Genomic DNA, 23,287 nt, shown 5'->3' with positions numbered 1-23,287 from the left:
GACAAGAAGCCGGAGTTTATTCCATACCACAAAGGAGGCAAGCCTCTACATATTGGGATGCATTGTAAGTTTTGCTATCAGAGCTCAAGATAAGCTCGGATAGAAAATGTATGCTTCTTGTGTCATTGGCATTCGCTTCTAACACAGTTACGAATGATCTTGCAGTAGATGAGGAGAGTCCCACTAAAGAGAAGAAAAGCTATGGTAGTATGGTGATGGAAAGGCTGTCTGGAAGTCCCGATGTTAGAGTCGATTTCATGCTACAGGTAAGTCTTACTCTCTGCTATCATGTCATTGACAAAGTTCTTGCGTGGATCACAGGATTCAGCATTCGAGCACCACTAGTTCACACACATAAGCTCCTTTTGATTTCTTGTTCTTTGCTTTGCTTATAAGCACTGGACGATCTAGACACCGTGCTCTTCATAGTCAGGCACCTGGCAAGCCAAGAACAGTGACTTTGGTGGCTACATCGAAAACGACGATATGTCCTTCACTTTCTCCAGCAAGGGATCGCAGAGACTTGAAAACTTGTTTGTTAGATCATAAAGATTGAAAGATTCAAGTTGCTGTTCTAACTCTTGTTTAGCAGAAATCAACGTTTCCATCTTAAGAGCTTGAATTTGGAGAGGGCCACGCATATGCGAGCCCTCAACTCCCACAAATTACGACATCCACTCCTCCACTTTGGGAAGATGGTAGGCCGGCCAACAGGCCATTGGCCTTCATGATCACCAAGACCCTCCAGGTAAGTATGTATCCTTTCCGACCCTGGCTTATATACTGCTCTTGTGTCCTCATTCCAGGGATAAGGCAAAGAATCGCCACAGTACTAAAACTTTTTGTTTTTTAAAGTTTCTAATGAGAGGGACTCGATCTTCGCACTGGTGACATGAGAGTTTTAACAGTGTTTACTAGCAGAAATTTTGCAGGGCAGCTACCCAGCGATTGAGTACTTCTCTTCAACTGTCCTGTCAGACTACAAGCATTATCTAGACATTTTTCGCCCGCTTTGCTTGAATTGAGGAATCTCTTGAGGCATGGAATTGTCTCGCTTCAATGTCGTCACAGCCTTTTCCTTGTACATTTGTCAGCTTTTGTCTCCTGGAGCACACCGTTAAACGCTCAGAAAACTTCTACCGGATCCAGCTCGGATTTCCTGGCAAGATGAGCTTTGCCAAAAACTCTTTGCATTTGTCAAGGTTAATCTTCGTCACAGCTGCGAAGTTGCAAGAGTTGCTGGTGACATGAGAGTTTTAAGAGTGTTTGCTAGCAGAAATCTGGCAGATTGGGGATCTTAAACAGATGGTTGAGTATTTACTCGCAAAATCTCCAGGGTAAGCAGAGATCTGAGAACAGTACCCGAGATTCAGGCATTGAAGAGCAGTAAATGCTCAATCATAACCTTTTTCCTAGGAAACTTGGAACGCTTCCAGAGAACACTTCGCAAGAAATTGGAACTTCTCTACGGAAATTACGCTGTCCGTGAGCAGCGAACACGAGCGAGACTGCGATTCATTTAAAAATTAGAGATACATTAAGAAGCTACTAATGAACGCAACCTGTTGGCCGGATATCCGGCAAAAATAAAGAAAATTATTGGCAAGGTCACGGATATAGAATAAAGAAAAATATTGACAAGGTCACAGGTTCGAATCCACAGCCAGAGACCCAACTAAATTTTTTTGTTTCAGGCCGTGTGTTTTGAAATCGATCTCTATTTCGATCGATCGACCTGGATTCTTCCGCCTTTGTGGAGGAAGCTCTCCTCGCCGCTGTACCTACGCACCAAAGATTTCTACGTGCAAGAGCATGGAGCCGCTGCTGGATGTTATAGGGAGATGTCTTGGAAGCTCCAGCTGATCGATCGCGAAGTCCTTTCGACATTCCTTTTCCTTTTGATCCTCATCTACCCAGATGATTTCCAGGACAGAAAAATCGTAATGGTGGTGATGCGCTATGCCATGAATACAATGGCCTTGAATCCAGAAACCCATCTGGTACGTGATGACTTTCTTGCTTCCAATCTTCTTACCTAACCTTGAGCTTCTTTCGAGCACCAATGCTGACCTCTTATGTTACCTGGGAAATATCACTACTCATACAAATTGCAGGTCAAGAGATTATACAGATAGTCGAGGCTGGATTTACTTGCTCCATCCATGTCAATGTATTTCCTAACTTCCTGAAAGCTTGTCTAAAATGATATTGCTTCTAATTAACTCTTGCAAGAGTGGACAATGTATGTCAACCTTTTGTATTCCCGATCGATTCTAGTGCTTTGTCTTCCTTTTTTGCTAGAGAGAAGAGGAGCTAGTCGCTTTATGGTGGAAAGAATACACAGTTTGAGTGAGGTAGTGTAGTGAAGTGGATGAGTCGATTAGCTCTTTCTCGCAGGAGAACTCGCTCGTCCAGCGCAAAGGAGAAAGAGAATGCTCCAGAGAGTAGTGAGCAAGCAGTAGACGATCATGGTGGGAGTCCAAGCAAAAAGCCAAAGCTTTCTCAAGATGATCAAGACATGGCGCTGGCGAGAGCGGTGGAAGCCATATCCGAGGAGGAAAATGCAGCAGCTCAAGTAGCCAGCGATGGATCCATGGAGCAAGAAGCTTTAACGGCGGCAAATTCTATCCTGGAAGTTCTCGTCACACTTCCAAATGCAAAGGTTTACTCATGGATCACGATCAGGCTGGATCGGAAAGTGTTCTTCTCGCGTCTGGAGATCTTAGCGTCATAAGGATCGTCCAGAACGGTAGCGTGGTCGCAGCCATCGTCAGGCTTGGAGACGAGCTCCAGTGGCCGCTGGCGAAGGACACTCCAGTCTTGAAGCTCAGCGAGAGTCACTACGTTTTTAGCTTGAGACTGCCAGTTGAAGATGAGGATCAACCTTCCAGCGAAGGGAAACAGAAGGTCTCGTTTAAGTCAAGCGCGGAAGTTCTCAAATAGGTGTCACCCTCCCTGGAGATGCGATCTCAAGGAGCTGGATTTGGCCCTCGAAAGCTATAGCTCGCTGGTGCCAGTTCCAGCGCTCCTGAAAGATCAAGACGAGGAGCTCGTGGAGATGGTGCAAGGTGACGGTAATCAAGGAATCGCTGGAGTGAAGCTCACAACGAAGAAGAAGAACTACTACTTGGAGCAACTGGCTCCCAACGCCGATGACTATCAAAGCGCGATCGCAAAGGCGATTGCCAGTGGCTCGGGGCATATCGTGCGAGGAATCCTCTGGGTGAGCGAACTAATTGCGAGGCAGATCGGAGCGCAGTGGATTGTTGATGCAGCAGCACATCAAACCGAAAAAGAAGCCGTCAAAGGTCAGCCCCAAGACAATGAAGAACATCGGGACGTAAGTTCTTGCGCTTACTATCTTTGACTAGTCTTTTTACTGGCTCTTTGACTAGTGCGAAGCAAATCTCAAAGATTACTGAGACGCTCGCGAGTGGTCTTCTCACTGGAGTTGTCACTGCCACTGAATCGATCACTTCCTCTGCGCTGAAAACTAAGCCAGGGGCTGCATTGATCGGGCTGTTGCGTGGAGAAGCCGCAATTGCCACTTTGGATGCCTTTGGTAGGCCAAGTTCTTCGCAATCTCTCCCAGAAAATGGATGATCACATTGTATGTGAGATCACAGTGAAAGTTTTCGACGCTTTGGAGCTGGCTGGGAAGAACGTCATGTCGTGAAAAACTCTAGTAACATGCCAAGTCGTATCACACAGGTTAGATTGATCACTGTTGTGCTTGATTGAATCAAGAGAAATCTTTGCTCTAGATAATTGACAAAAGAGGGGCTTTCAACCGCAGGCCATGTTGTCACTACTGCATGGAACATGTCAAAAACTAGAACAGCCATGAATCCATTGAAGGCTTCCACAAATCCAGTCTCGCTCAAAGCCGCCACCGCTGCTGAAGAGCTCAAACGCAAGTAACACCCAGTTGAATTCTAACCGTCCGATGGATGTTAACTTAACCCTAATTTGGAAAAGAAAACTGTCAATGAATATACCGAGTATATTTCTCGAGGTTTAGGTCTTAGGCATTTTCAAAATGACTCGCTACGCCCACGGCGGGCAGCGGCAAGGCGAGTGAGATTTCGCGGTTCCTGTGCTCAATCTCTGATCTCGATCTTGCAGTCGACGTATTGCTACCATTTGCAGCAGCATTGCAACACGATCGGGCGGAACCTGGATGTGATCAATCTCGAGCCAGCGGCGGAGGATTTCAAATACGCGGTTGCTGCAGGTCTGTAAAGATTTCAGTGTTGCAAAGATTTTAGTTTGGATCTATTTTTCATCAGATATAAGAGAGCTTGTTCCTCTAGAGGATGTGATGGAAGAATTTAACTATGGACCAAACGGAGGCCTCATCTATTGCATGTAAGATTTGAGTAGAGCTTTCGTGGTGTTAGTTTCTACACAAGGATTTCTGGCTGACCATTTCTAGTGTAGATATCTTGAGGAGAATATGGACGACTGGCTTGCGGAGAAACTAGAAGACTATATCGACGATGACGTTGTCTTCGACTGTCCAGGTTTATGTAGTTTCTATTCACTAGTTTTAGTTGTAGTGGTATTACACAGGTCAGATTGAGCTCTACACACACATCCCCGTGTTTAAAAGCCTCGTCGAACAACTTAAGCGCTGGGATTTTAATCTGTGCGCGGTCTACCTCCTTGATTCTCAGGTAGCTCCTACTCGGATTGATTTGGTGTATGACAGACAGAAGTTTGCTTTTGTTCTTGTGCAGTTTGTTTCGGATGTTACCAAGTATATAAGTGGATGCCTGTCGTCCTTGTCTGCTATGGTCCAACTCGAACTTCCTCATGTGAATGTCCTCACGAAGATGGATCTCGTGGCCAAGAAAAGAGACATCGAAGAGTACGTGCTACCAATCCAATATTACTTACTTTGTTTTCACAATTTTGTGTGTAGCTACCTTGACCCTGATCCGGTTTTCCTACTGTCGGAGATGAACGCAAATACCGCTCCACGATACGGAAAGCTCAACGCCGCACTCGCAGAATTGGTTTGTTTTTTACCAAGAGTTTTGTAATTATTTACAAGTTCCGCTTCCGGCAGATTGACGATTACAGGATGGTCAACTTCGTCACCAGTGGACGTCACAAGCGAAGCCAGGTACGCCATTTCTTTACCTGTGGGAATTGTGTGATTGAATGGCTCCTTGCAGTTTGCAGTATCTTCTCTCCACTATCGACAATGCGATTCAGTATGGAGAGAACAAAGATAAAGGACTACGATCCTGATATCGGCGATGGCATGTCGTTCAACATGGATGCTGATATCGAGACGGATAACTTCTAACTTCTAGTAGTATGTAACATATTTTCCGGTGCTAATTCAGTTTCGAAATGTTGTATAGCAGTACATAGGCCGCAGAATTTCGGGGTTCTGCATCCAATAGCTGCTTGCTAGAGCACCATATTCCTTGTCAGTTTGGACCTCACAAGCACCAAGTAGGCTCCTCCAGGCTGAAGCATCAGGTTGAACCGGCATGGCGGACATGAAGCTTGCAGCGTGCTTCACCCAGCCGGACTTGGCGAGCAAGTTGGCCATGCATCCGTAGTGCTCGGGAGTTGGCTCTAGATGGTGGTCTCCCTGCATGGAGAGAAAGTAGCTCCATCCTTCGTCGGCCAGTCCGGCATGAGAGCAGGCATGAAGAACAGAAGTGAACGTAACAATATTCCGCAGCACTCCGTCCTGATTCATCGTCCAGAACAGGTTGCGAGCTCTGTCTTCTTCGCCGTTCCGTGCATAAGCCGCAACGATTGAAGACCAGGAAACGACGTTTTTACTTGCGACACTCTCGAAAGCAGTTTGAGCGGCCTCCAAGTTTCCACACAGACACATAAGAGAGTTTTTTACGACGTCCGAGCAGCATCCAGTGGCAAGACTGCGAGAGTGAACTTCTCGGCCCGTGGTAAATTCACCAAGATTGGCACAGACAGCAAGAACAGTACCGTAAGTAACGTCGCTTGCTTTTATCCCTTCTTGATTTATTCTGCGGTATATTTGCAGGGCCTCGAGATTTAGATCCTCCTGTGCGTTGGCTACTATCATGGTGTTCCAGGTGATCACGTTGGTAGTGCGGTTTGTTGCCTCGATAAACACTCTCGTCGCGTTTTCGAGGCTTCCACACTTGGCATACATGTTGATGAGCGCGTTGACGACGGACGTGTGGAACAGGTATCCTCTAGCAGCAGCTTCTCTGTGGAGTGACGATCCCCTTTCCATTTTGCAGGTGCTCGAACAAGAGTCCAGGAGCGTGATGAGCGTGATGAGCGTGACATCGTTGGGGCGCATTTGATTCTCCACCATCTCCAGGTACAATGCAAACGCTTTCTCCTCGCAATGGTGCTGTGCATACGCTCCGGTTATTTCATTCCAGCAAACAATGTCTTTGTCCATTATCCGATCAAACACCTGTCTTGCGTCTTCTACAGCCTCGCATTTTCCATAGAAGCTCACTGCAGTTCCCACAAACACATCCGTCTCTACTCCACTTGCAACTATCCTCTCGTGAATTGTCTTTCCTTCTACCAATGCTCTCAGGCTCGCACAAGCCTCCAGGACGCTAATCAGCGTCACTGCATCGACCATTCTGGACAAGAAGCGAGATGAGTATCGTCCAGGAGAACACGTTCCGCTGGTGGATCCCTCGGAAAGCAGCTCGAGCGTCGTCCAGGCTTCCACACCTTCCATACATTTGCACCAAGAGATTTCCCAGGTACGTATCCCCGTCGAGACCATTAGAGATCATCTGTGAGTGAACCCGTCTGAGTGACTTGGAGTTTCCATACTGCTTGAGAAGAGCTTCGTATGTGTCTATCATCTCCTTCCTCCTCCATCTGGAATCTGCCGTGAGAGTTAGAGTTCCCGGAGTTACTGCATTCATTCTTAACTTCTAAGCCCGGCCTGGAGTCATTTCCAGTCGACTATATGCATGAAGCTTTGTCGTTTTGTTTGTGGGATTTTGATCGATCTCTCACAGACGCTGATCTTCCTTGATATGAAAAAGTTTCGTCATGCAGCGCACGAAAACACAAGGCTTGTTGCTTACCTCCATTTCTAGGAGTTGTTCTTGAATGTGGTTCATAACACTCCTTAGTGTACCATCGCTTTGGAGCTCAAGCTGGACTGTGGCATGGTCCTCCCTGGATCCAGCAAACATCAATCACTCCAGCCATATCTTGCTTCAGTCTGAGAAACAAGAACTCATCCAAGTTAAGTTACCTTTCCAACTGTTCCTCCAAAGTTAACTCCATGATCCTGTCCATAGTTCCAAAAGTATAAGAAAATCGATGCTAACAGTCGCAAGAAAATCATACGTGATAGAAAATGTCCGTGGAAGCGCTGGAAATCCATCCACGGGTTGCAAGATCTCCGGATCAATCTCAATCTTCCCTGGCCACCGTTTTTTGAGGCTGGTGGCGTGCTCTGGAGTCACGCTGGAACTTTGGATCGACTTTACGCATGGTGAATGTTGTATTGCTTGTGGACTTTCTGGTCGATCGAGTTAAGCCCAAGAGGAAAAAGGAACAGAAGCTATATACTAGACAAGATTCGTTACATTCTGGTATATATTTAACATTTTTACATCCTAGACTCTATAACAACGACGATTCTGTGACGATCCGAAAGTGTGCCTGCTGTTCCAGCAAAGACACAGAGAAAACTTGCTAGCAGCTCAGTCTACACAAAAAGACGAATTCTTGAGAATTCCACAAAAAAGGAAGACCTGAGCGAGAGAGAGAGAGAGAGAGAGAGAGAGAGAGAGAGAGAACCGATCGAGAGAGAGTCCGCCTTTCTTTGATCCACCTTGCAAGAAAAAAGCGTCAAGAAAAGAAACAAAGGAGGAAGAACACAGTTTTACCATCACATCTCGCTGCCAGGGTCGGGGAGCTGAGCGTGCGCCTCACCAGGGTCGGAGAGCTGAGCGTGCGCCTCGCCAGGGTTGGAGAGGCCGAGCTGTGCCTCTCCAGGGTTGCCGGAGGAGCTGAGCTGCGTCTTGGAGAGCTTTCCGGAGCCTGACCTGTCCGGCTCCGAGCGCACGACCACTGCAGAGACGAGCTTCTCGACGAGGGTCTTCTGTGAAGCCGCAAGGTTGCAGATCCCGCGCCCAACGACGATGCCAGCAATCCCGATCCCCACGCCAATCGAGCCGATCCCCATGGCAATGCCATTGAGGCCCGAGCCGATCCCTTTGCCAAGGCCATTGAGGCCCGAGCTGATCCCCTGGCCAACGCTATTGAGGCCATGGGCACACAGCCCCGTCCCAAGAGATCCACCAAAATCCAGCGACTTTCCTCCTGCTGCTAGGGCGTCTTTCAGCTCCAGCGCCTTTCCTCCTTCTGCCAGGGCCTCTTTCAGCTCCAGGGATTTCCCTAGAGCTCCGCCCCCCGCCTCAGCTGCTTCCTTGATCCCGGTGCTGATGGAATCCACTGCGGCTTTCACAGCCCCGCCATAGATAGCCGCCACTCCACCTATCACAACTCCCGTCGCAACAGCACCAGCGAGCCGGACGGCGGAAACCATTTCGAAGAAGCACTATGCGCGAACAATAGCTTAAACCCTATTGAAAGAATATACCAATCTCTTAAACTATAATCTTACAATCGCCCCAAAAAGGGCGATTGTAAAAGGCGATTGTAAAAGGCCCCAAAAAAAATCTCTCCTCACCCTCTCGACCATATGTATACCAAGAAAAAAACGTACATTCGCCGTCTGTACATAATGTATATATACGCGACCATGACGACGACGGAGACGAGAGGCCTGATCAGAAAACTGAGACTTGAGAAGAGACACCAACGACGGACCAGGCGGAAAAACGTTGACAGTGTTTTTCTTTTTCATCTTTTGGTTTTTTTTTTTTTCGGACCTCCACAAGCTCGACGACAGTACTGAAACAGGGGCAGAGACACGAAAAACCCATCAATCAGATCGAATGGAATTGCTCGCAGCACAACACGGGAAGCCCCAAGCGGTAAACGAACCAAGTCAGCACTGTCTCTGATGGTCGGCATACCAGCTCGCAAGAGCTGTGACGGTGTCAAGAGCTCAAGGAGGGAAAAAGGAAAGAGAATGGAGAAAAACTGAGAAGAGGGCGCGAGGAAAAGCCATACCTTAGTCCGATGGAGGAGGAGACGTTTTCGTTGTAAGCTTTGCATCAGCGGGTTTGTCAACGCCACAGTTCCTGCGATTACATTTCGTTCGGAAGGGATAATTTACATTACCACAAGCATCGCACGTCCAACTTCCTTCCGGGGTTGGACCTTCTGCAACACGAAACAAACCAGTTTTTGTGTTGCTATGAGAGATATTGAAAGAGAGAGCTTACGTGAGTTAGCCTTTTGAGGTGCAATGCGAGGGACCTGAGCCACACAGACGAGAAAACAAAACAGACACTAGGCTGTGGTGACAACCGGCAGAAGAAACGAATGAATGACAAACCGGTTCCGCGGGTTTGGGAGTGCCGCATTTGCGCATGTTGCAGAAGGTCCTGAATGCGAAGTTTGAGTTGCCACACTTGGGACATATCCAATCGCCCTCCGAGCCTTCCGGCCCTGCAACAAACAAAAAAAGAAGACTGAGAGGTTGTACGAAGGACAGGCTTTCTGCGTACCGCCTCTACGCTTCCGTGAGCCATTCTCTTCGATTTGTACACCCGGCCGAGGCCCCGGAATCTGCATCACCGAAAACTAAAGACGAAAAGCTTTACTTCCTCCGGAATCTCCAAAAGACGCGAAACACTTACAGGTGGAGGAACCATAGTCATGCCCATTCCATAGCCGTCCACGACCGGAGCTCCAAAGCCAGATCCTAAGTGCACACCTTCATGATGATGTACCGCATGAACTGTAAAAAAAAGGAGAGCTAAGAATCACCAAAACCAACGATTGTTCTCACCTAGCGCGGGATTATAAGCACCGGGTAGTTGAATCGGGTTATAAGTCGTTTGTAGATTCATTCCACCACCATAGTCGTATGGAATCGTTGATACGGGAGGAGGCATCGGCACCTGCGTGTATCCTCCATTGATCCCCACTTGAATTGGAGGAGGAACTCCAGGCCCGGCCATGAAGAGCGCCGGCGATTGGTCATACGGTAGCGGTCCAATCGGCCCTCCTCCCACCCGAGTGATATCAGCTGGCTTGCTCGCTCCACATTTTCTCATGTTGCAAGTAGCTCTAAACGCGAAATTGACATTGCCACACAAGGGGCACGTCCAATCGCCATCACCGCGAGGTCCTAGACAAGAGAATTTCCAGTGAGAAAAGAAGATTTCTCGGAAGAATTCCAAAGCGCCGGCCTTACCTTCCGAGCGCGCTCGCTTCGTTCCAGACGCAGCTCGATTATCCGACTGGAACAAGGCAGACGAGGCGATAGAATCAATTCCACAACCCTAAGGCGCGATCGCGCAGCGTACCTGTGTCATCCCAGAGAGCGATGCGCTCCCGATCGATCGATCGAATGCTAGAGCGCCTCGCGCGCAACGCTCGCCTCGCTTCGCCCTAGCTAATCAGTCAGTCACAGCAAAAGGGTTTGTGTCTCTCCCCGGATTACGTTTAAGGGGTTTTTGTGGGCCGTTGGATACATCCAACGGCTGCGGATAAATAAATCTTAATTAAGGAAATCCTCGTTTTAACGCTAAACCAATCCCATGCTCGAGAGGAATGTTAGCTAGGAGAGGGGAGTGCGTGCGCGTGTGGGAAAAGCGAATATTATAGCACTGTAGGAAAGAAAAGGAGATCGTCGGTGCGCGGTCGATCGACCGACGATCGATCCACGCCTAGCTCGCTCGATCCGGCCCCGCGGTCGCGAAATCTGGGCGAGATTTCGATGGGAGCTTGCATGTCGCGGCCTCCTCCCAGGAATTCGATCTCTCACAGCAGCACGCCCGAGCAATGGGCGGCGGGCGAGGCGAGGAGGAGCGACAGTGGCAGCGCCAGGAAATCCAGCAGCAAATCGGGCTCCAATTCCAATTCCACCGCTGCCAATCCCTCGGCGATGTCCATGTCCTTCCTCAAGAAATACTCCTTCGCCACGGTCAATCCCGCCTTCGCGGATTTCGAGAGCGCGCGGCAGCAGCACGGCAGCGATCCGGAGGAGGAGGAGGCCACATCCACGCTCCGATCTCTCGCGCAGCAGTCTTTCGGGGCGTCGTGCCAGCCGGATCACCAGTGGAGGAGCTCCAATTCCATGCTTGGCAGCGAGAGAAGGGTTAGCTTCGATCAGGGCGAGACATCCATGCCGCGAGAGGAATCATCGCCAGATTTCCGCGATGATGGAGCGAATGTGGAAGGGGCGAGCGCCAGGAATCGCGATCCAGGGCTCAGGAGTAGCAGGAGCAGGGTGAAATTCACCGAGGAGAAGCTCGTGATGAGCTCTTCTTGCATGCCCAGCTACTCGCTGGGAGTGGTGATCAATCCAGAAGCTCGGGCGAAGAACACGAGGAGCAAATCACAGGGCCACAGCGCCAAGCAGCATTGATCCTTGTATGATCTCCATCTCACACTAAAATATACTCACACACACACACACTACATTCTTCCATTCTAGGGTTCTTGGCAAGGGGCTTGGCGCATTCATCGCTTCCTAGCGGCTAGGATTTTCTAGCGGTTTTTCTGGCGATTAGGCTAGGGCTTCTGCCCGCATTCGCGACTATAGCGAGATTGGATCGATCAGGCAGGCTTCTGCGGCATAGATTCGAGGGTTACAGATCGATGCGGTGAAATCTCCCTTCCAGGAGCGAAATATCGTGTTCTTGGGATGAATGGGGATCCACCAGTAGCAAGGTACGAAACGATTCTTCGGCAGTGTGCTCGAAAGCCGGCATTTGGCGGATCTTCCGCGACTGTCGCTCGCATTCATGGATTAATGGCTTCGACTGGCCATGACAGGGAAACTTTCCTCGGGAATTTGCTCGTCCAGGCGTATGGAAGATCCGGGTGTGTGGAGAGGGCACTGGCTGCCTTTGACGCGATACGTGAGAAGAATCGTTTCTCTTGGACCATTATAATGTCTGTTTACATGCAGTGGGATCTCTGGAAAGAGGCGCTGTGGGTGTTTCGAGCAATGGATCTGGAAGGTGTGCAGGGCGATGAGATCACGCTTCTCAACGCCGTGAGCGCTTGCGCTGCGTTGGGAGATTCTCTCCAAGGTAAGCAAATCCATGCTCGAATTCTTTCCAGTGGTCTTGGCGCTAGCGTTTTGCTGAGTAACTCCTTGGTTTATATGTATGGGAAGTGTGGGAGCGTCGAGGAGGCAAGGAACGCGTTTGATCGAATGCCTGAGCGGGATCTAATCTCTTGGAACGCGATGATCACTGTCTACGCACAGCATGAGTGTGGTAAGCAAGCAATTCAGCTCTACGCATACTCACGTCTAGAAGGGACGAAACCCGATGAGGTGACGTTTGCCAGCCTCTTAAATGCTTGCTTTGCATCAGGGGATCTAAAGTTTGGTAGACTGCTGCACGAACATTTTCTTGGTACCAATTTTGTCTCTGACCAGATTGTTTGCAATGGTCTTATCAGCATGTACAGCGACTGTGGCAGTCTCGACGATGCAACAGCAGTCTTCGAGTGGAGCTTTCAGCCCGACGTTTGTACCTGGACGACGGTCATTGCCGCGTATACACGGCATGGAAAGCTCGAGTGTGCGTTCGCGACGTGGAGGAAAATGCACCAGGAAGGCCTGAGATCGAACGAGATCACCTTTCTCACGGTTCTAGACGCCTGTTCAAGCCTGGAAGTCCTTGAAACTGGTAAGCACGTTCACAGGCTTGCACTCGGCTCTGGTTTGGATTTCTCTCTTCGAATGGAAAACTCACTGATTAGCATGTATGGAAAATGCAGCAGTCTTGGCGATGCACGGGACGTGTTTGACCGCATGCGCTACAGACGAAACGTGATCACTTGGACTGCCATGGTTGCCGGGCACGCTCAGTGTGAAGACCTCGCAGGGGGGATCTATCTCTGTCGAGAGATGATGCTAGAAGGCGTGCGACCTCAGCCTGTCACTTTCGCGGGGCTTTTGGATGGATGCCGTGGCCGTGAAGCTCTCGCAGTCGGAGCCTCAATCCATGGTTACGTTCGTCTCGGTGGAATGGAATCCGACTCTGCAGTCAACAACGCTCTCGTCAACATGTACAGCAAGTCCGGTGGCCTTGAGGATGCCGTGAAAGTTTTCAATGACCAGCGGCAGGATCTGAAGACCTCTTCCTGGGCTTCCGTGATTGGAGCATACGTACAGCACGGCTTGAAGCGAGAAGCTACCGAGCTCTATCACCACTTGGACCTCGAAGGCATGGAAGTCGACGAGAACGTCTTCGCCAGCGTCCTCGGCTTTTGCGACAGTGCCACTCAAGTCAGGGACGTGCATTCGCGGATCCTCGCCTCCGGGTTAGAGCAGAGAATGGTCGCAGCCAATGCCGTCATGACCGCTTATGGCAAAGCAGGACACCCGGATGAGGCCAGGGAAGTTTTCCTCGGGATCTCGAGGCCCAGCGTGATCTCCTGGAGTGCCTTGATTGCGGCATATGGTCAGCACTGGGAAGCCATCAAGACCTTCGAGCTCATGAACTTGGAAGGTGTAAAGCCGAACGCCACCACTCTCACGAGCGTCCTGCGTGCCTGCGCGACCGTGGGAGCACACGAGCAAGGCAGGCGGATCCATGCTCTCGTCCTCGCCGGTCCCTACGCTCAAAACACGACGGTCTTAAACGCGGCGGCCAGCCTCTACGCGAAGTGTAGCCGGGTGGCCGATGCAAGCCGGGTGTTCTCATCGATTCCCTGCAAGGATGCCGTGTCCTGGAACGCCATCGTCTCGGCTTACGCGAAGCAGGGGCTCTTCCGGGATGCCATCTTCCTCTCTCGGCAAATGCAGGTAGAAGGATTTGTTCCAGACGACATAACTTTCATCACCATTCTTTACTCGTGCAGCCAGAGCGGTCAGCTAGCGGCAGCCTGCGAGTGCTTGAGCTCCATGGTGTGCGATTTTGGGATGGTGCCGGCGAGAGAGCACTACGTGTGTTTGATCGACGTCTTGGGAAGAGCTGGGCGAGTGGGCGATGCGGTGGAGCTGAAAGACTGCATGCCTTATGAGGCTGATGCGGTTGCTCTGGAGAGCTTGCGTGCTGCATCCAGGATCACCCAGAATGGCTAAACTCTTTTTCTTGTTCAAAAATCTGAAATATATAAAACTTTGATTAACAATAACACTTGAACAAAAAGCTCATTTCTCATCGACATAAACCCGTCAACCTTTTAATGGTTTTGAGCCCATAGATCCAGGAGGAGTTTCTGCACAAGTCAAGGCCATAGAACAGGAGATTGACAAGGCAGTGGAGAAAAGACTGGCATGAGGAGGTCCTCATCTTCAATACTGGATGGACAATGAATGCCTGCATAGGAAAGAAGAGCATCTTGAAGCGTCACTCTTCCTCATGATTATAGCTAATCCTTTACGTTCCCTTGTTGTGTGACTATCTTCGTAAAGCTAATCCTATTGCATCTCTTGTTATTTGACTGACACGCCTTTAGTCAGTCGTTGCTGCCCATGTTTTTCTAGCTGGCTTACAGATCTCTGGTTGCTCATTAGTGGGTTGCTGGCATGGTACTGGTTGCGTTTTTTGGTGTTGTTTGCGGGGGATGTCTTCTATCTTGTGTGTGGCGATCTTGTACGTGTTACTTGACGCTCTGTTACTCTGATGTTTTGCTGTAGTGGAGAAGCCTGTTATTCAAACTTTTGCCAGTGTCGGGGTGCGGAATGAGGACAGAGTCTACCGCTGGCATGCACAAAGAACCTCTACCGTAACTAAGCTACTGGAACTCGTTCAGTCAGCAGCGTCTGTACTGATTCGCGCTCCTCTTCAGAGTGGGAAGACGTCATTGTTGCAGCTGACGGAGTCGCAGGCAAGAGCTAGCGGCATTTGGAAAGAAATTTATTATGTCAATCTTGCCACCATCAACGCTTCTACCTTCAACGAGCTGTTCGTATCTATCTATGATGGTGACCGTGGCATATGTCCTTAGATTTGTATTGACTTTGAAGTTGCAGAGGGGGTTTTGCGGAATCTCTTTGTCCCTGACGGACCGCTGAGGCTTCTTCTCGTTGACGAAGCCCAAGCTGGATTCAATCACAATTTGACCCTGTGGAGAGCATTGAAACCTTTCCAGGAAGGTCGAGGAGGCATAGTTCCTAACATTTGGTGTCTGCATTTGGAGTAGAAGAACTACCACAGTTTAAGAGAATAACGTGGTGCGATGCAAATCAGATACTGTTGAGGTGTGTTTTGTATTCTTTAATTCAGGTGGTGATGTGTGGCATGCAGGCCCTCATTGCGGTGCAATCACTGAAGAGGAGTCAAATGAGCTGTGGAATGCCTGGCTCAAGTTCCACAATTTTCAGGATCCTAGCTGTCATTGACAATTGTCGAAGCATAGCATTGTAACCTTGGTTCTTTCTCCTTTTTAAGTTTTACAGGACCATACTTGCGCATTATGAGGCATGCACTCTAGCCATACACTTGTAATTTCTCACTCGTTGAATAGCAGGTGACGGATTCGGCACTGATGCAAGGGTGTCGAGAGGCTACCCAAGAACTAGTGCTTGCTGGACAGCTTAATATGGATGAGCAGAGTATACCTTCAGATGTGCATAGGGCTTCCTTCAGAGAGTGTTGCAAACGGTCAATCCAGAAGTGTTATGCAAGAACATTTTCTGTGGAAGTGTTCCATACGAGCACCATTTGCAGAAGGAGTTTTACAGGTTTGAGTTTTGTTGCAAAACTCTCTTGTTCGTTTCTTTGTTGACTTTGATGTGTGTTCTTCAGATCACCCGGTTTTCACACCTCACTCTGGGATCAGGGGTTTTATGGATTACCTGGAAGAGTTTAAATGGTTCTTTGAATTAACGAGGAGAGGAACTGGGGAAGATAAGAGGTTTGTAATGTATACTATATGGTTATGTTTTTAATTTTGATACTATAGTCTGATGTGGTAGAACCCTTAACGTTTTAATTTCCTCATAAGTATGGAATAGATTTTGTTGCAGTCACATGGGGGTTGAAAAATAGAACTTCTTTCATACAAAGGATTATACACCTTGAAATTAATATGACTTTCTCTAACATTAAAGAAAGAGTTTATAGCTTTTATTTTTCTTCACGATTCAAGAGTCACCGAGGCAGCTCTTGTATTTGCTGTTCTTCTTCACTGTGATATCACTCTGGGATTCAATCCTTTCAGTGATAGAGATGACATTCCAGTTGAAGACGGATAAAGTTGGAGAGATTCCTGTAGCGCGACCCTCTTGGATCCAAGCAATGAACGCAGTGACATTAAACTTCGCAGCACTGGAGCATAGTTTCCAAGCTCTAGACAACAAAAACAATTTTTTCCAATTAAGTTCTTACCTCTGAGCTCTATAACATTCGACAAGGCCGTCTCATCAATATCAAACGTCCACGCCTTCGCAGTTTCGTTCGTAACAGTGAGACTCCTCATGTAGGCTCGAGCTTGCTGAATCACAGCATTGGTATCAGCATTGTACCGTCTCATGTCGTCGTCGGTCGATGTATCGCTTGATCCGACTGACAGACTCGCGAGGAACGAGCCAGCCATTGCAAATGAACTGGAAACTAGAACAATGGCGATCAAGAGTGACATGAAGGAGCTGTGTAGGATTCAAGCTCCTGGCGCAAGATCAAAGATTAAAAATGTGACAACAGCGAGCTAGGGAGTGACAAGCTTTTCTTAACTAAATATAAACGTTTCTTCATAATGTATTAAACACATCAGCACCGTATAAATCAACACAAGTCTAAAGTTTTTAATTTGATGTCAACGGTTGTGCCACTGCTATTGGTCACGGGATGAAGTAAAGAGGATTGGGAAGCTTGAAGACTTTGTTACCAGCAGCAGATCCAGAAATGTCACTCCACTGGTCACCAATGTTCCCCCAAATCTCATACCCATCTTTCACAAGTCCCTCCCTCAAGCTGCTCTTGTAAGCCATTGCGGTCATCCGAGCATTGGTTTGAGCAGCACTCCTGCAACAACAAATTGCTCAGCTCCAGGAAATGGAGATGGAAAACTCTGCTTTTCTTTTCTTTGCTTTGCTTACTTGAGGAGGAGTTTTGTCCAGCCTTTGTATCCCGCGGCCTTTAAGTTCTTGACCGTGACTTGGCGCTGAGACTCGGGCCTTCCAGTGATAAAGATGACATTCCAGCGCAAGCTCACGAGCTCCTTGACGAGAGAAAGTGTCGGAGCGAGCGCTGCAGCGCTAGCTTGATCCACCCAAGCGTTAAATTCCGTGGCATTGAATTTCGTAGCACTGCATCGAAAACAATGAGTCCAAGGAACTAACTCTTGCAATGCTTACCCATAGCTGTGAGTCCGATAGTAAGGAACATTCGACAGGGAAGTCTCGTCGATGTCTAGCACCCAAGCCTTCTTCGCCTCGTTGGTGACCGTGAGATTCTTGACATAAATTCGAGCTTGGTTGATCACGGCCTCAACGTCAGCAGCATACTGTCCCTTCTCAATGTATCTCTTGATGCGACTCACGCACTCCCCAGGGACAAGCCAGCCATTAACAAAGTTGTTCACCTCGGCATTGAACTGGAAGCTCGAACAGTAGCGACTGAGAGTGGTCGTCGACGGATCTCTCGCAGAAACGAGCTCCTCATGGTGCAAGCTCTGGCCCCGAGCTGTAGATAGGAAATGCAGAGCGGCGAACAGAGTAACGACGAACTTCATCCTTGAGATTGATAGAGTGTTTCGGCTTCTCAGCTCCAGTCCTTACAAAAGAGAAAAATAAAGGCAAAAACGACAATTATGAGTCGACAGGCTGACAGGCTTTTGTGGTTTATAGTGGCCAATGCAATTGGACAAAGCTTGCTCACAAAACAAACGTGCATGCATCAAGAAAGGGGCATTCCAACTCCAGGCCTGGAAATGTTCTTCGACGGAATATACGAATAGCGGGGAGAAAACTCCAGGCCGGGCTTAGAAGTTAAGAATGAATGCAGTAACTCCGGGAACTCTAACTCTCACGGCAGATTCCAGATGGAGGAGGAAGGAGATGATAGACACATACGAAGCTCTTCTCAAGCAGTATGGAAACTCCAAGTCACTCGCGGATGGCAGACGGGTTCACTCACAGATGATCTCTAATGGTCTCGACGGGGATACGTACCTGGGAAATCTCTTGGTGCAAATGTATGGAAGGTGTGGAAGCCTGGACGACGCTCGAGCTGCTTTCCGAGGGATCCACCAGCGGAACGTGTTCTCCTGGACGATACTCATTTCACTTCTTGTCCAGAATGGTGAGGCCAGCGAAGGCCTGGAGCTTTTGAAGTTCATGGATCTCGAAGGCACCGAAGCCAACAAAATCACCTTCATCAGCCTTCTTGGTGCCTGTTCTGTGACTGGGGATTTGAGTCTGGGGAAGAAAATTCACGAGAGAGTTAGAGCTAAAGGACTAGAGACTGATATAATAACAGGCAATGCACTTCTAAACATGTATACAACTTGTGACAGTCTGGACGAAGCAAGGCTGGTTTTCGAGAGAATGGTTTTCAGAGATGTTGTGTCATGGACAATAATTATCTCTGCGTATGCCCACGCAGGGTATCCTCTAGAAGCTCTTCAGTTATACAGAAGAATGGAACAAGAGTTTTCCAGGCCCGATGCAGTGACGCTCATTAGCGTCCTGGAGGCTTGTGCGAGCCTGAGAACATTGGTAGAAGGAAAGACAATTCACGAGAGGATAGTTGCAAGTGGAGTAGAGACAGATGTGTTTGTGGGAACTGCAGTGGTGAGCTTCTACGGAAAATGCGAGGCTGTAGACGACGCAAGGCAGGTGTTTGATCGGATAATGGACAAAGACATTGTTTGCTGGAATGCAATGATCGGAGCGTATGCACAGAACCATTGCGAGGAGAAAGCGTTTGCATTGTACCTGGAGATGGTGGAGAATCAAATGCGCCCCAACGATGTCACGCTCATCACTCTCCTGGACTCTTGTTCGAGCACCTGCAAAATGGAAAGGGGATCGTCACTCCACAGAGAAGCTGCTGCTAGAGGATACCTGTCCCACACGTCCGTCGTCAACGCGCTCATCAACATGTATGCCAAGTGTGGAAGCCTCGAAAACGCGACGAGAGTGTTTATCGAGGCAACAAACCGCACTACCAACGTGATCACCTGGAACACCATGATAGTAGCCAACGCACAGGAGGATCTAAATCTCGAGGCCCTGCAAATATACCACAGAATGAATCAAGAAGGGATAAAAGCAAGCGACGTTACTTACGGTACTGTTCTTGCTGTCTGTGCCAACTTTGGTGACTTTACCACGGGCCGGGAAGTCCACTCTCGCAGTCTTGCCACTGGATGCTGCTCGGACGTCGTACAAAACTCTCTTATATGTCTGTATGGAGGCTGTGGAAACTTGGAGGCTGCTCAAACTGCTTTCGAGAGTGTCGCAAGTAAAAACGTTGTTTCCTGGTCTTCAATTGTTGCGGCTTATGCACGTAACGGCGAAGAAGACAGAGCTCGCAACCTGTTCTGGACGATGAATCAGGACGGCGTGCTGCCGAATATTGTTACGTTCACTTCTGTTCTTCATGCCTGCTCTCATGCCGGACTGGCCGACGAAGGATGGAGCTACTTTCTCTCCATGCAGGGAGACCACCATCTAGAGCCAACTCCCGAGCACTACGGATGCATGGTCAACTTGCTCGCCAAGTCCGGCCGGGTGAAGCAAGCTGCAAGCTTCATGTCTGCCATGCCGGTTCAACCTGATGCTTCAGCCTGGAGGAGCCTACTTGGTGCTTGTGAGGTCCACACTGACAAGGAATATGGTGCTCTAGCAGCAAAGCAGCTGTTGGATGCAGAACCCCGAAATTCTGCGGCCTATGTACTGCTATACAACATTTCGAAACTGAATTAGCACCGGAAAGTATGTTACATACTACTAGAAGTTAGAAGTTATCCGTCTCGATATCAGCATCCATGTTGAACGACATGCCATCGCCGATATCAGGATCGTAGTCCTTTATCTTGACTTCACTGTTCTCTCCATACTGAATCGCATTGTCGATAGTGGAGAGAAGATACTGCAAACTGCAAGGAGCCATTCAATCACACAACTCCCACTGGTAAAGAAATGGCGTACCTGTCTTCGCTTGTGACGTCCAGAGGTACGAAGTTGACCATCCTGTAATCGTCAATCTGCCGGAAGCAGAAGTTGTAAGTAATTACAAAACTCGTGGGGAAAAAGAAACCAATTCTGCGAGTGCGGCGTTGAGCTTTCCGTATCGTGGAGCGGTATTTGCATTCATCTCCGACAGTAAGAAAACCGGATCAGGGTCAAGGTAGCTACACACAAAATTGTGAAAACGAAGTAAGTATACTGGATAGGTAGCACGTACTCTTCGATGTCTTTTTTCTTAGCCACGAGATCCATCTTCGTGAGGACATTCACATGAGGAAGCTCGAGTTGGACCATAGCAGACAAGGACGACAGGCATCCACTTATATACTTGGTCACATCAGAAACAAACTGCACAAGAACAAAAGCAAACTTCTGTCTGTCATACACCAAATCAATCCGAGTAGAGCTACCTGAGAATCAAGGAGGTAGACAGCGCACAGATTAAAATCCCAGCGCTTAAGTTGCTCGACGAGGCTTTTAAACACGGGGATGTGTGTGTAGAGCTCAATCTGACCTGTGTAATCACTACAACTAAAACTAGTGAAGAGAAACTACCACAAACCTGGACAGTCGAAGACAACGTAGTCATCGTCGATATAGTCTTCTAGTTTCTCCGCAAGCCAGTCGTCCATATTTTCTTCAAGATATCTACACTAGAAGTGGTCAGCCAGGAATCCTTGAGTAGAAACTAACACCACGAAAGCTCTACTGAAATCTTACTCCATGCAATAGATGAGGCCTCCGTTTGGTCCATAGTTAAATTCTTCCATCACATCCTCCAGAGGAACAAGCTCTCTTATATCTGATGAAAAATGGATCCAAACTAAAATCTTTGCAACACTGAAATCCTTACAGACCTGCAGCAACCGCGTATTTGAAATCCTCCGCCGCTGGATCGAGATTGATCACATCCAGGTTCCGCCCGATCGTGTTGCAATGCTGCTGCAAATGGTAGCAATACGTCGACTGCAAGATCGAGATCAGAGATTGAGCACAGGAAACGCAAAATCTCACTCACCTTGCCGCTGCCCGCCGGCCCGATCACGAGCTGCGCGTAGCGAGTCATTTCCAAAATGCCTAAGAACCCTAAACCTCGAGAAATATACTCGGTATATTCATTGACAGTTTTTTCAAATTAGGGTTAAGTTAACATCCATCGGACGGTTAGAATTTAACTGGGAGTTACATGGTCTTCTTGCCTTTGAGCTGTTCAGCGGCGGCGATGGCGGCGGCTTTGAGTGAGACTGGATTTGTGGAAGCCTTCACTGGATTCATGGCTGTTCTAATTTTTGAGATTTTCCATGCAGTAGTGACGACATGGCCTGCGGTTGAAAGCCCCTCTTTTGTCAATGCGGCAGCCTCGTCTCCGTATCTAGAACAAAAATTTCTCTTGATTCAATTAAGCACAACAGTGATCAATCTACCTGTGTGATACGACTTGGCAAGTTACTAGAGTTGTTCGCGACATGACGTTCTTCCCAGCCAGCTCCAAAGCATCGAAAACTTTCACTGTGATCTCACATACAATGTGATCATTCATTTTCTGGGAGAGATTGCGAAGAACTTGGCTTACCAAAGGCATCCAAAGTGGCAATCGCGGCTTCTCCACGCAACAGCCCGATCAATGCAGCCCCTGGCTTAGTTTTCAGCACAGAGGAAGTGATCGATTCAGTGGCAGTGACAACTCCAGAGAGAAGACCACTCGCGAGCGTCTCAGTCATCCTTGAGATTTGCTTGGCACTAGTCAAAGAGCCAGTAAAAAAACTAGTCAAAGCTAGTAAACGCAAGAACTTACGTCCGGATGTTCTTCATTGTCTTGGGGCTGATCTTTGACGGCTTCTTTTTCGGTTTGATGTGCTGCTGCATCAACAATCCACTGCGCTCGATCTGCGTCGCGATTAGTTCGCTCACCCAGAGAATTCCTCGCACGATATGCCCCGAGCCACTGGCAATCGCCTTTGCGATCGCGCTTTGATAGTCATCGGCGTTGGGAGCCAGTTGCTCCAAGTAGTAGTTCTTCTTCTTCGTTGTGAGCTTCACTCCAGCGATTCCTTGATTACCGTCATCTTGCACCATCTCCACGAGCTCCTCGTCTTGATCTTTCAGGAGCGCTGGAACTGGCACCAGCGAGCTATAGCTTTCGAGGGCCAAATCCAGCTCCTTGAGAAGCTCCTGGCTCGCATCTCCAGGGAGAGTGACACCATAGTTGAGAACTTCCGCGCTTGACTTAAACGAGACCTCCTCTTTCCCTTCGCTGGAAGGTTGATCCTCATCTTCATCCTCCTCCACAGTTACTGGCAGTCTCAAGCTAAAAATGTAGTGACTCTCGCTGAGCTTCAAGACTGGAGCGTCCTTCGCCAGCGGCCACTGGAGCTCGTCTCCAAGCTTGACGATGGCTGCGACCACTTTACCGTTCTGGACGATCCTTATGACGCTAAGATCTCCAGACGCGAGAAGAACACTTTCCGATCCAGCCTGATCGTGATCCATGAGATAAACCTTTGCATTTGGAAGTGTGACGAGAACTTCCAGGCTAGAATTTGCCGCTGTTAAAGCTTCTTGCTCCATGGATCCATCGCTGGCTACTTGAGCTGCTGCATTTTCCTCCTCAGATATGGCTTCCACCGCTCTTGCCAGCGCCATGTCTTGATCATCTTGAGAAAGCTTTGGCTTTTTGCTTGGACTCCCACCATGATCGTCTACTACTTGCTGACTACTCTCTGGAGCATTCTCTTTCTCCTTTGCGCTGGACGAGCGAGTTCTCCTGCGAGAAAGAGGAGGCTTGCTCTCCTTCGCTCCCATTGCTTTGATTAACCCAAGTGATCGATCGAGCACAAGTTTTTTATGAACAGAGACAGCTTAAACTAACATCAACGCATATCCTTTCCTAGGCCTTAAAGTCACAACGCTTTAGAGTCAAATGTGTTCAAAGATTAAAATAGACTGAGAATATGCTAGAATGAAAACTCTTCAAGCGCTGCTAAAAAGCTTTAAAAAGCTCACTATGCTATTAAAGACATAGTTTGCGAAGCACATTCTTAAATGGGGGCC

The 23,287-nt window shown here is 48.5% G+C and overlaps 8 protein-coding genes and 3 pseudogenes across 11 annotated transcripts; 4 read left to right on the top strand and 7 right to left on the bottom strand.

Annotated features, from left to right (window-relative positions):
- Nucleotides 1-626: 626 nt before the first annotated feature.
- LOC112349908 lies at nt 627-756 on the bottom strand (annotated as a pseudogene).
- A 1,615-nt stretch (nt 757-2,371) lies between these two features.
- LOC112349839 lies at nt 2,372-3,921 on the top strand (annotated as a pseudogene).
- A 106-nt stretch (nt 3,922-4,027) lies between these two features.
- On the top strand, nt 4,028-5,377 carry LOC9646807 (annotated as a pseudogene).
- Nucleotides 5,351-7,097, bottom strand: LOC9646806 (pentatricopeptide repeat-containing protein At4g13650). Its single transcript, XM_024684959.1, has 2 exons — nt 7,071-7,097; nt 5,351-7,013 (listed from the first exon to the last, which is right to left on the bottom strand). The coding sequence occupies exon 2, from the start codon at nt 6,758-6,760 to the stop codon at nt 5,351-5,353; it is 1,410 nt and encodes a 469-aa protein (XP_024540727.1). The 5' UTR covers nt 6,761-7,013; nt 7,071-7,097.
- A 475-nt stretch (nt 7,098-7,572) lies between these two features.
- Nucleotides 7,573-8,557, bottom strand: LOC112349867. Its single transcript, XM_024685042.1, has 2 exons — nt 7,884-8,557; nt 7,573-7,828 (listed from the first exon to the last, which is right to left on the bottom strand). The coding sequence occupies exon 1, from the start codon at nt 8,543-8,545 to the stop codon at nt 7,886-7,888; it is 660 nt and encodes a 219-aa protein (XP_024540810.1). The 5' UTR covers nt 8,546-8,557; the 3' UTR covers nt 7,573-7,828; nt 7,884-7,885.
- A 28-nt stretch (nt 8,558-8,585) lies between these two features.
- LOC9647099 (ranBP2-type zinc finger protein At1g67325) lies at nt 8,586-10,553 on the bottom strand. Of its 2 annotated transcripts, XM_002979918.2 has the most exons (9): nt 10,440-10,553; nt 10,328-10,373; nt 9,920-10,261; nt 9,768-9,868; nt 9,636-9,711; nt 9,464-9,576; nt 9,351-9,384; nt 9,136-9,288; nt 8,586-8,913 (listed from the first exon to the last, which is right to left on the bottom strand). In XM_002979918.2, exons 1-8 carry the CDS (start codon nt 10,446-10,448, stop codon nt 9,137-9,139), a joined length of 873 nt encoding a protein of 290 aa, XP_002979964.1. In that variant the 5' UTR covers nt 10,449-10,553; the 3' UTR covers nt 8,586-8,913; nt 9,136. The 2 variants fall into 2 exon arrangements, with proteins under 2 accessions (XP_002979964.1, XP_024540809.1); XM_024685041.1 differs by having other exon boundaries at nt 8,586-9,288.
- Nucleotides 10,554-11,647: 1,094 nt separating this feature from the next.
- Nucleotides 11,648-14,262, top strand: LOC9646805 (pentatricopeptide repeat-containing protein At2g34400). 3 transcript variants are annotated; one of them, XM_024685122.1, is made up of 7 exons: nt 11,648-11,808; nt 11,914-11,999; nt 12,050-12,173; nt 12,260-12,362; nt 12,550-12,779; nt 12,871-13,900; nt 13,957-14,191. In XM_024685122.1, exons 6-7 carry the CDS (start codon nt 12,905-12,907, stop codon nt 14,116-14,118), a joined length of 1,158 nt encoding a protein of 385 aa, XP_024540890.1. In that variant the 5' UTR covers nt 11,648-11,808; nt 11,914-11,999; nt 12,050-12,173; nt 12,260-12,362; nt 12,550-12,779; nt 12,871-12,904; the 3' UTR covers nt 14,119-14,191. The 3 variants fall into 3 exon arrangements, with proteins under 3 accessions (XP_024540890.1, XP_024540889.1, XP_024540887.1); XM_024685121.1 differs by having other exon boundaries at nt 12,874-14,262; XM_024685119.1 differs by having other exon boundaries at nt 12,871-14,262.
- A 2,513-nt stretch (nt 14,263-16,775) lies between these two features.
- On the bottom strand, nt 16,776-18,292 carry LOC9647098 (acid phosphatase 1). The gene is made up of 4 exons (XM_024685089.1): nt 18,215-18,292; nt 17,399-17,816; nt 17,141-17,350; nt 16,776-17,066 (listed from the first exon to the last, which is right to left on the bottom strand). Exons 2-4 carry the CDS (start codon nt 17,773-17,775, stop codon nt 16,883-16,885), a joined length of 771 nt encoding a protein of 256 aa, XP_024540857.1. The 5' UTR covers nt 17,776-17,816; nt 18,215-18,292; the 3' UTR covers nt 16,776-16,882.
- LOC9649653 (pentatricopeptide repeat-containing protein At3g57430, chloroplastic) lies at nt 18,038-19,972 on the top strand. Its single transcript, XM_002980058.2, has one exon. The coding sequence runs from the start codon at nt 18,038-18,040 to the stop codon at nt 19,970-19,972; it is 1,935 nt and encodes a 644-aa protein (XP_002980104.2).
- On the bottom strand, nt 18,862-21,318 carry LOC9649652 (GPN-loop GTPase 3). Its single transcript, XM_002979916.2, has 11 exons — nt 21,255-21,318; nt 21,094-21,202; nt 20,957-21,038; nt 20,799-20,884; nt 20,647-20,750; nt 20,454-20,584; nt 20,307-20,400; nt 20,198-20,253; nt 19,334-20,145; nt 19,109-19,276; nt 18,862-19,053 (listed from the first exon to the last, which is right to left on the bottom strand). Exons 1-9 carry the CDS (start codon nt 21,300-21,302, stop codon nt 20,004-20,006), a joined length of 852 nt encoding a protein of 283 aa, XP_002979962.1. The 5' UTR covers nt 21,303-21,318; the 3' UTR covers nt 18,862-19,053; nt 19,109-19,276; nt 19,334-20,003.
- Nucleotides 21,319-21,364: 46 nt separating this feature from the next.
- LOC9647097 (senescence/dehydration-associated protein At4g35985, chloroplastic) lies at nt 21,365-23,038 on the bottom strand. Its single transcript, XM_002979915.2, has 4 exons — nt 22,032-23,038; nt 21,810-21,976; nt 21,661-21,745; nt 21,365-21,608 (listed from the first exon to the last, which is right to left on the bottom strand). Exons 1-4 carry the CDS (start codon nt 23,036-23,038, stop codon nt 21,419-21,421), a joined length of 1,449 nt encoding a protein of 482 aa, XP_002979961.2. The 3' UTR covers nt 21,365-21,418.
- Nucleotides 23,039-23,287: the final 249 nt, after the last annotated feature.

Source organism: Selaginella moellendorffii, unplaced genomic scaffold (genome assembly GCF_000143415.4).
Source record: "Selaginella moellendorffii unplaced genomic scaffold, v1.0 SELMOscaffold_43, whole genome shotgun sequence".
Lineage (NCBI taxonomy): Eukaryota > Viridiplantae > Streptophyta > Lycopodiopsida > Selaginellales > Selaginellaceae > Selaginella > Selaginella moellendorffii.
The sequence above is the reverse complement of the archived record's forward strand: the minus strand, read 5'-3'. Positions and strand labels throughout refer to the sequence as shown.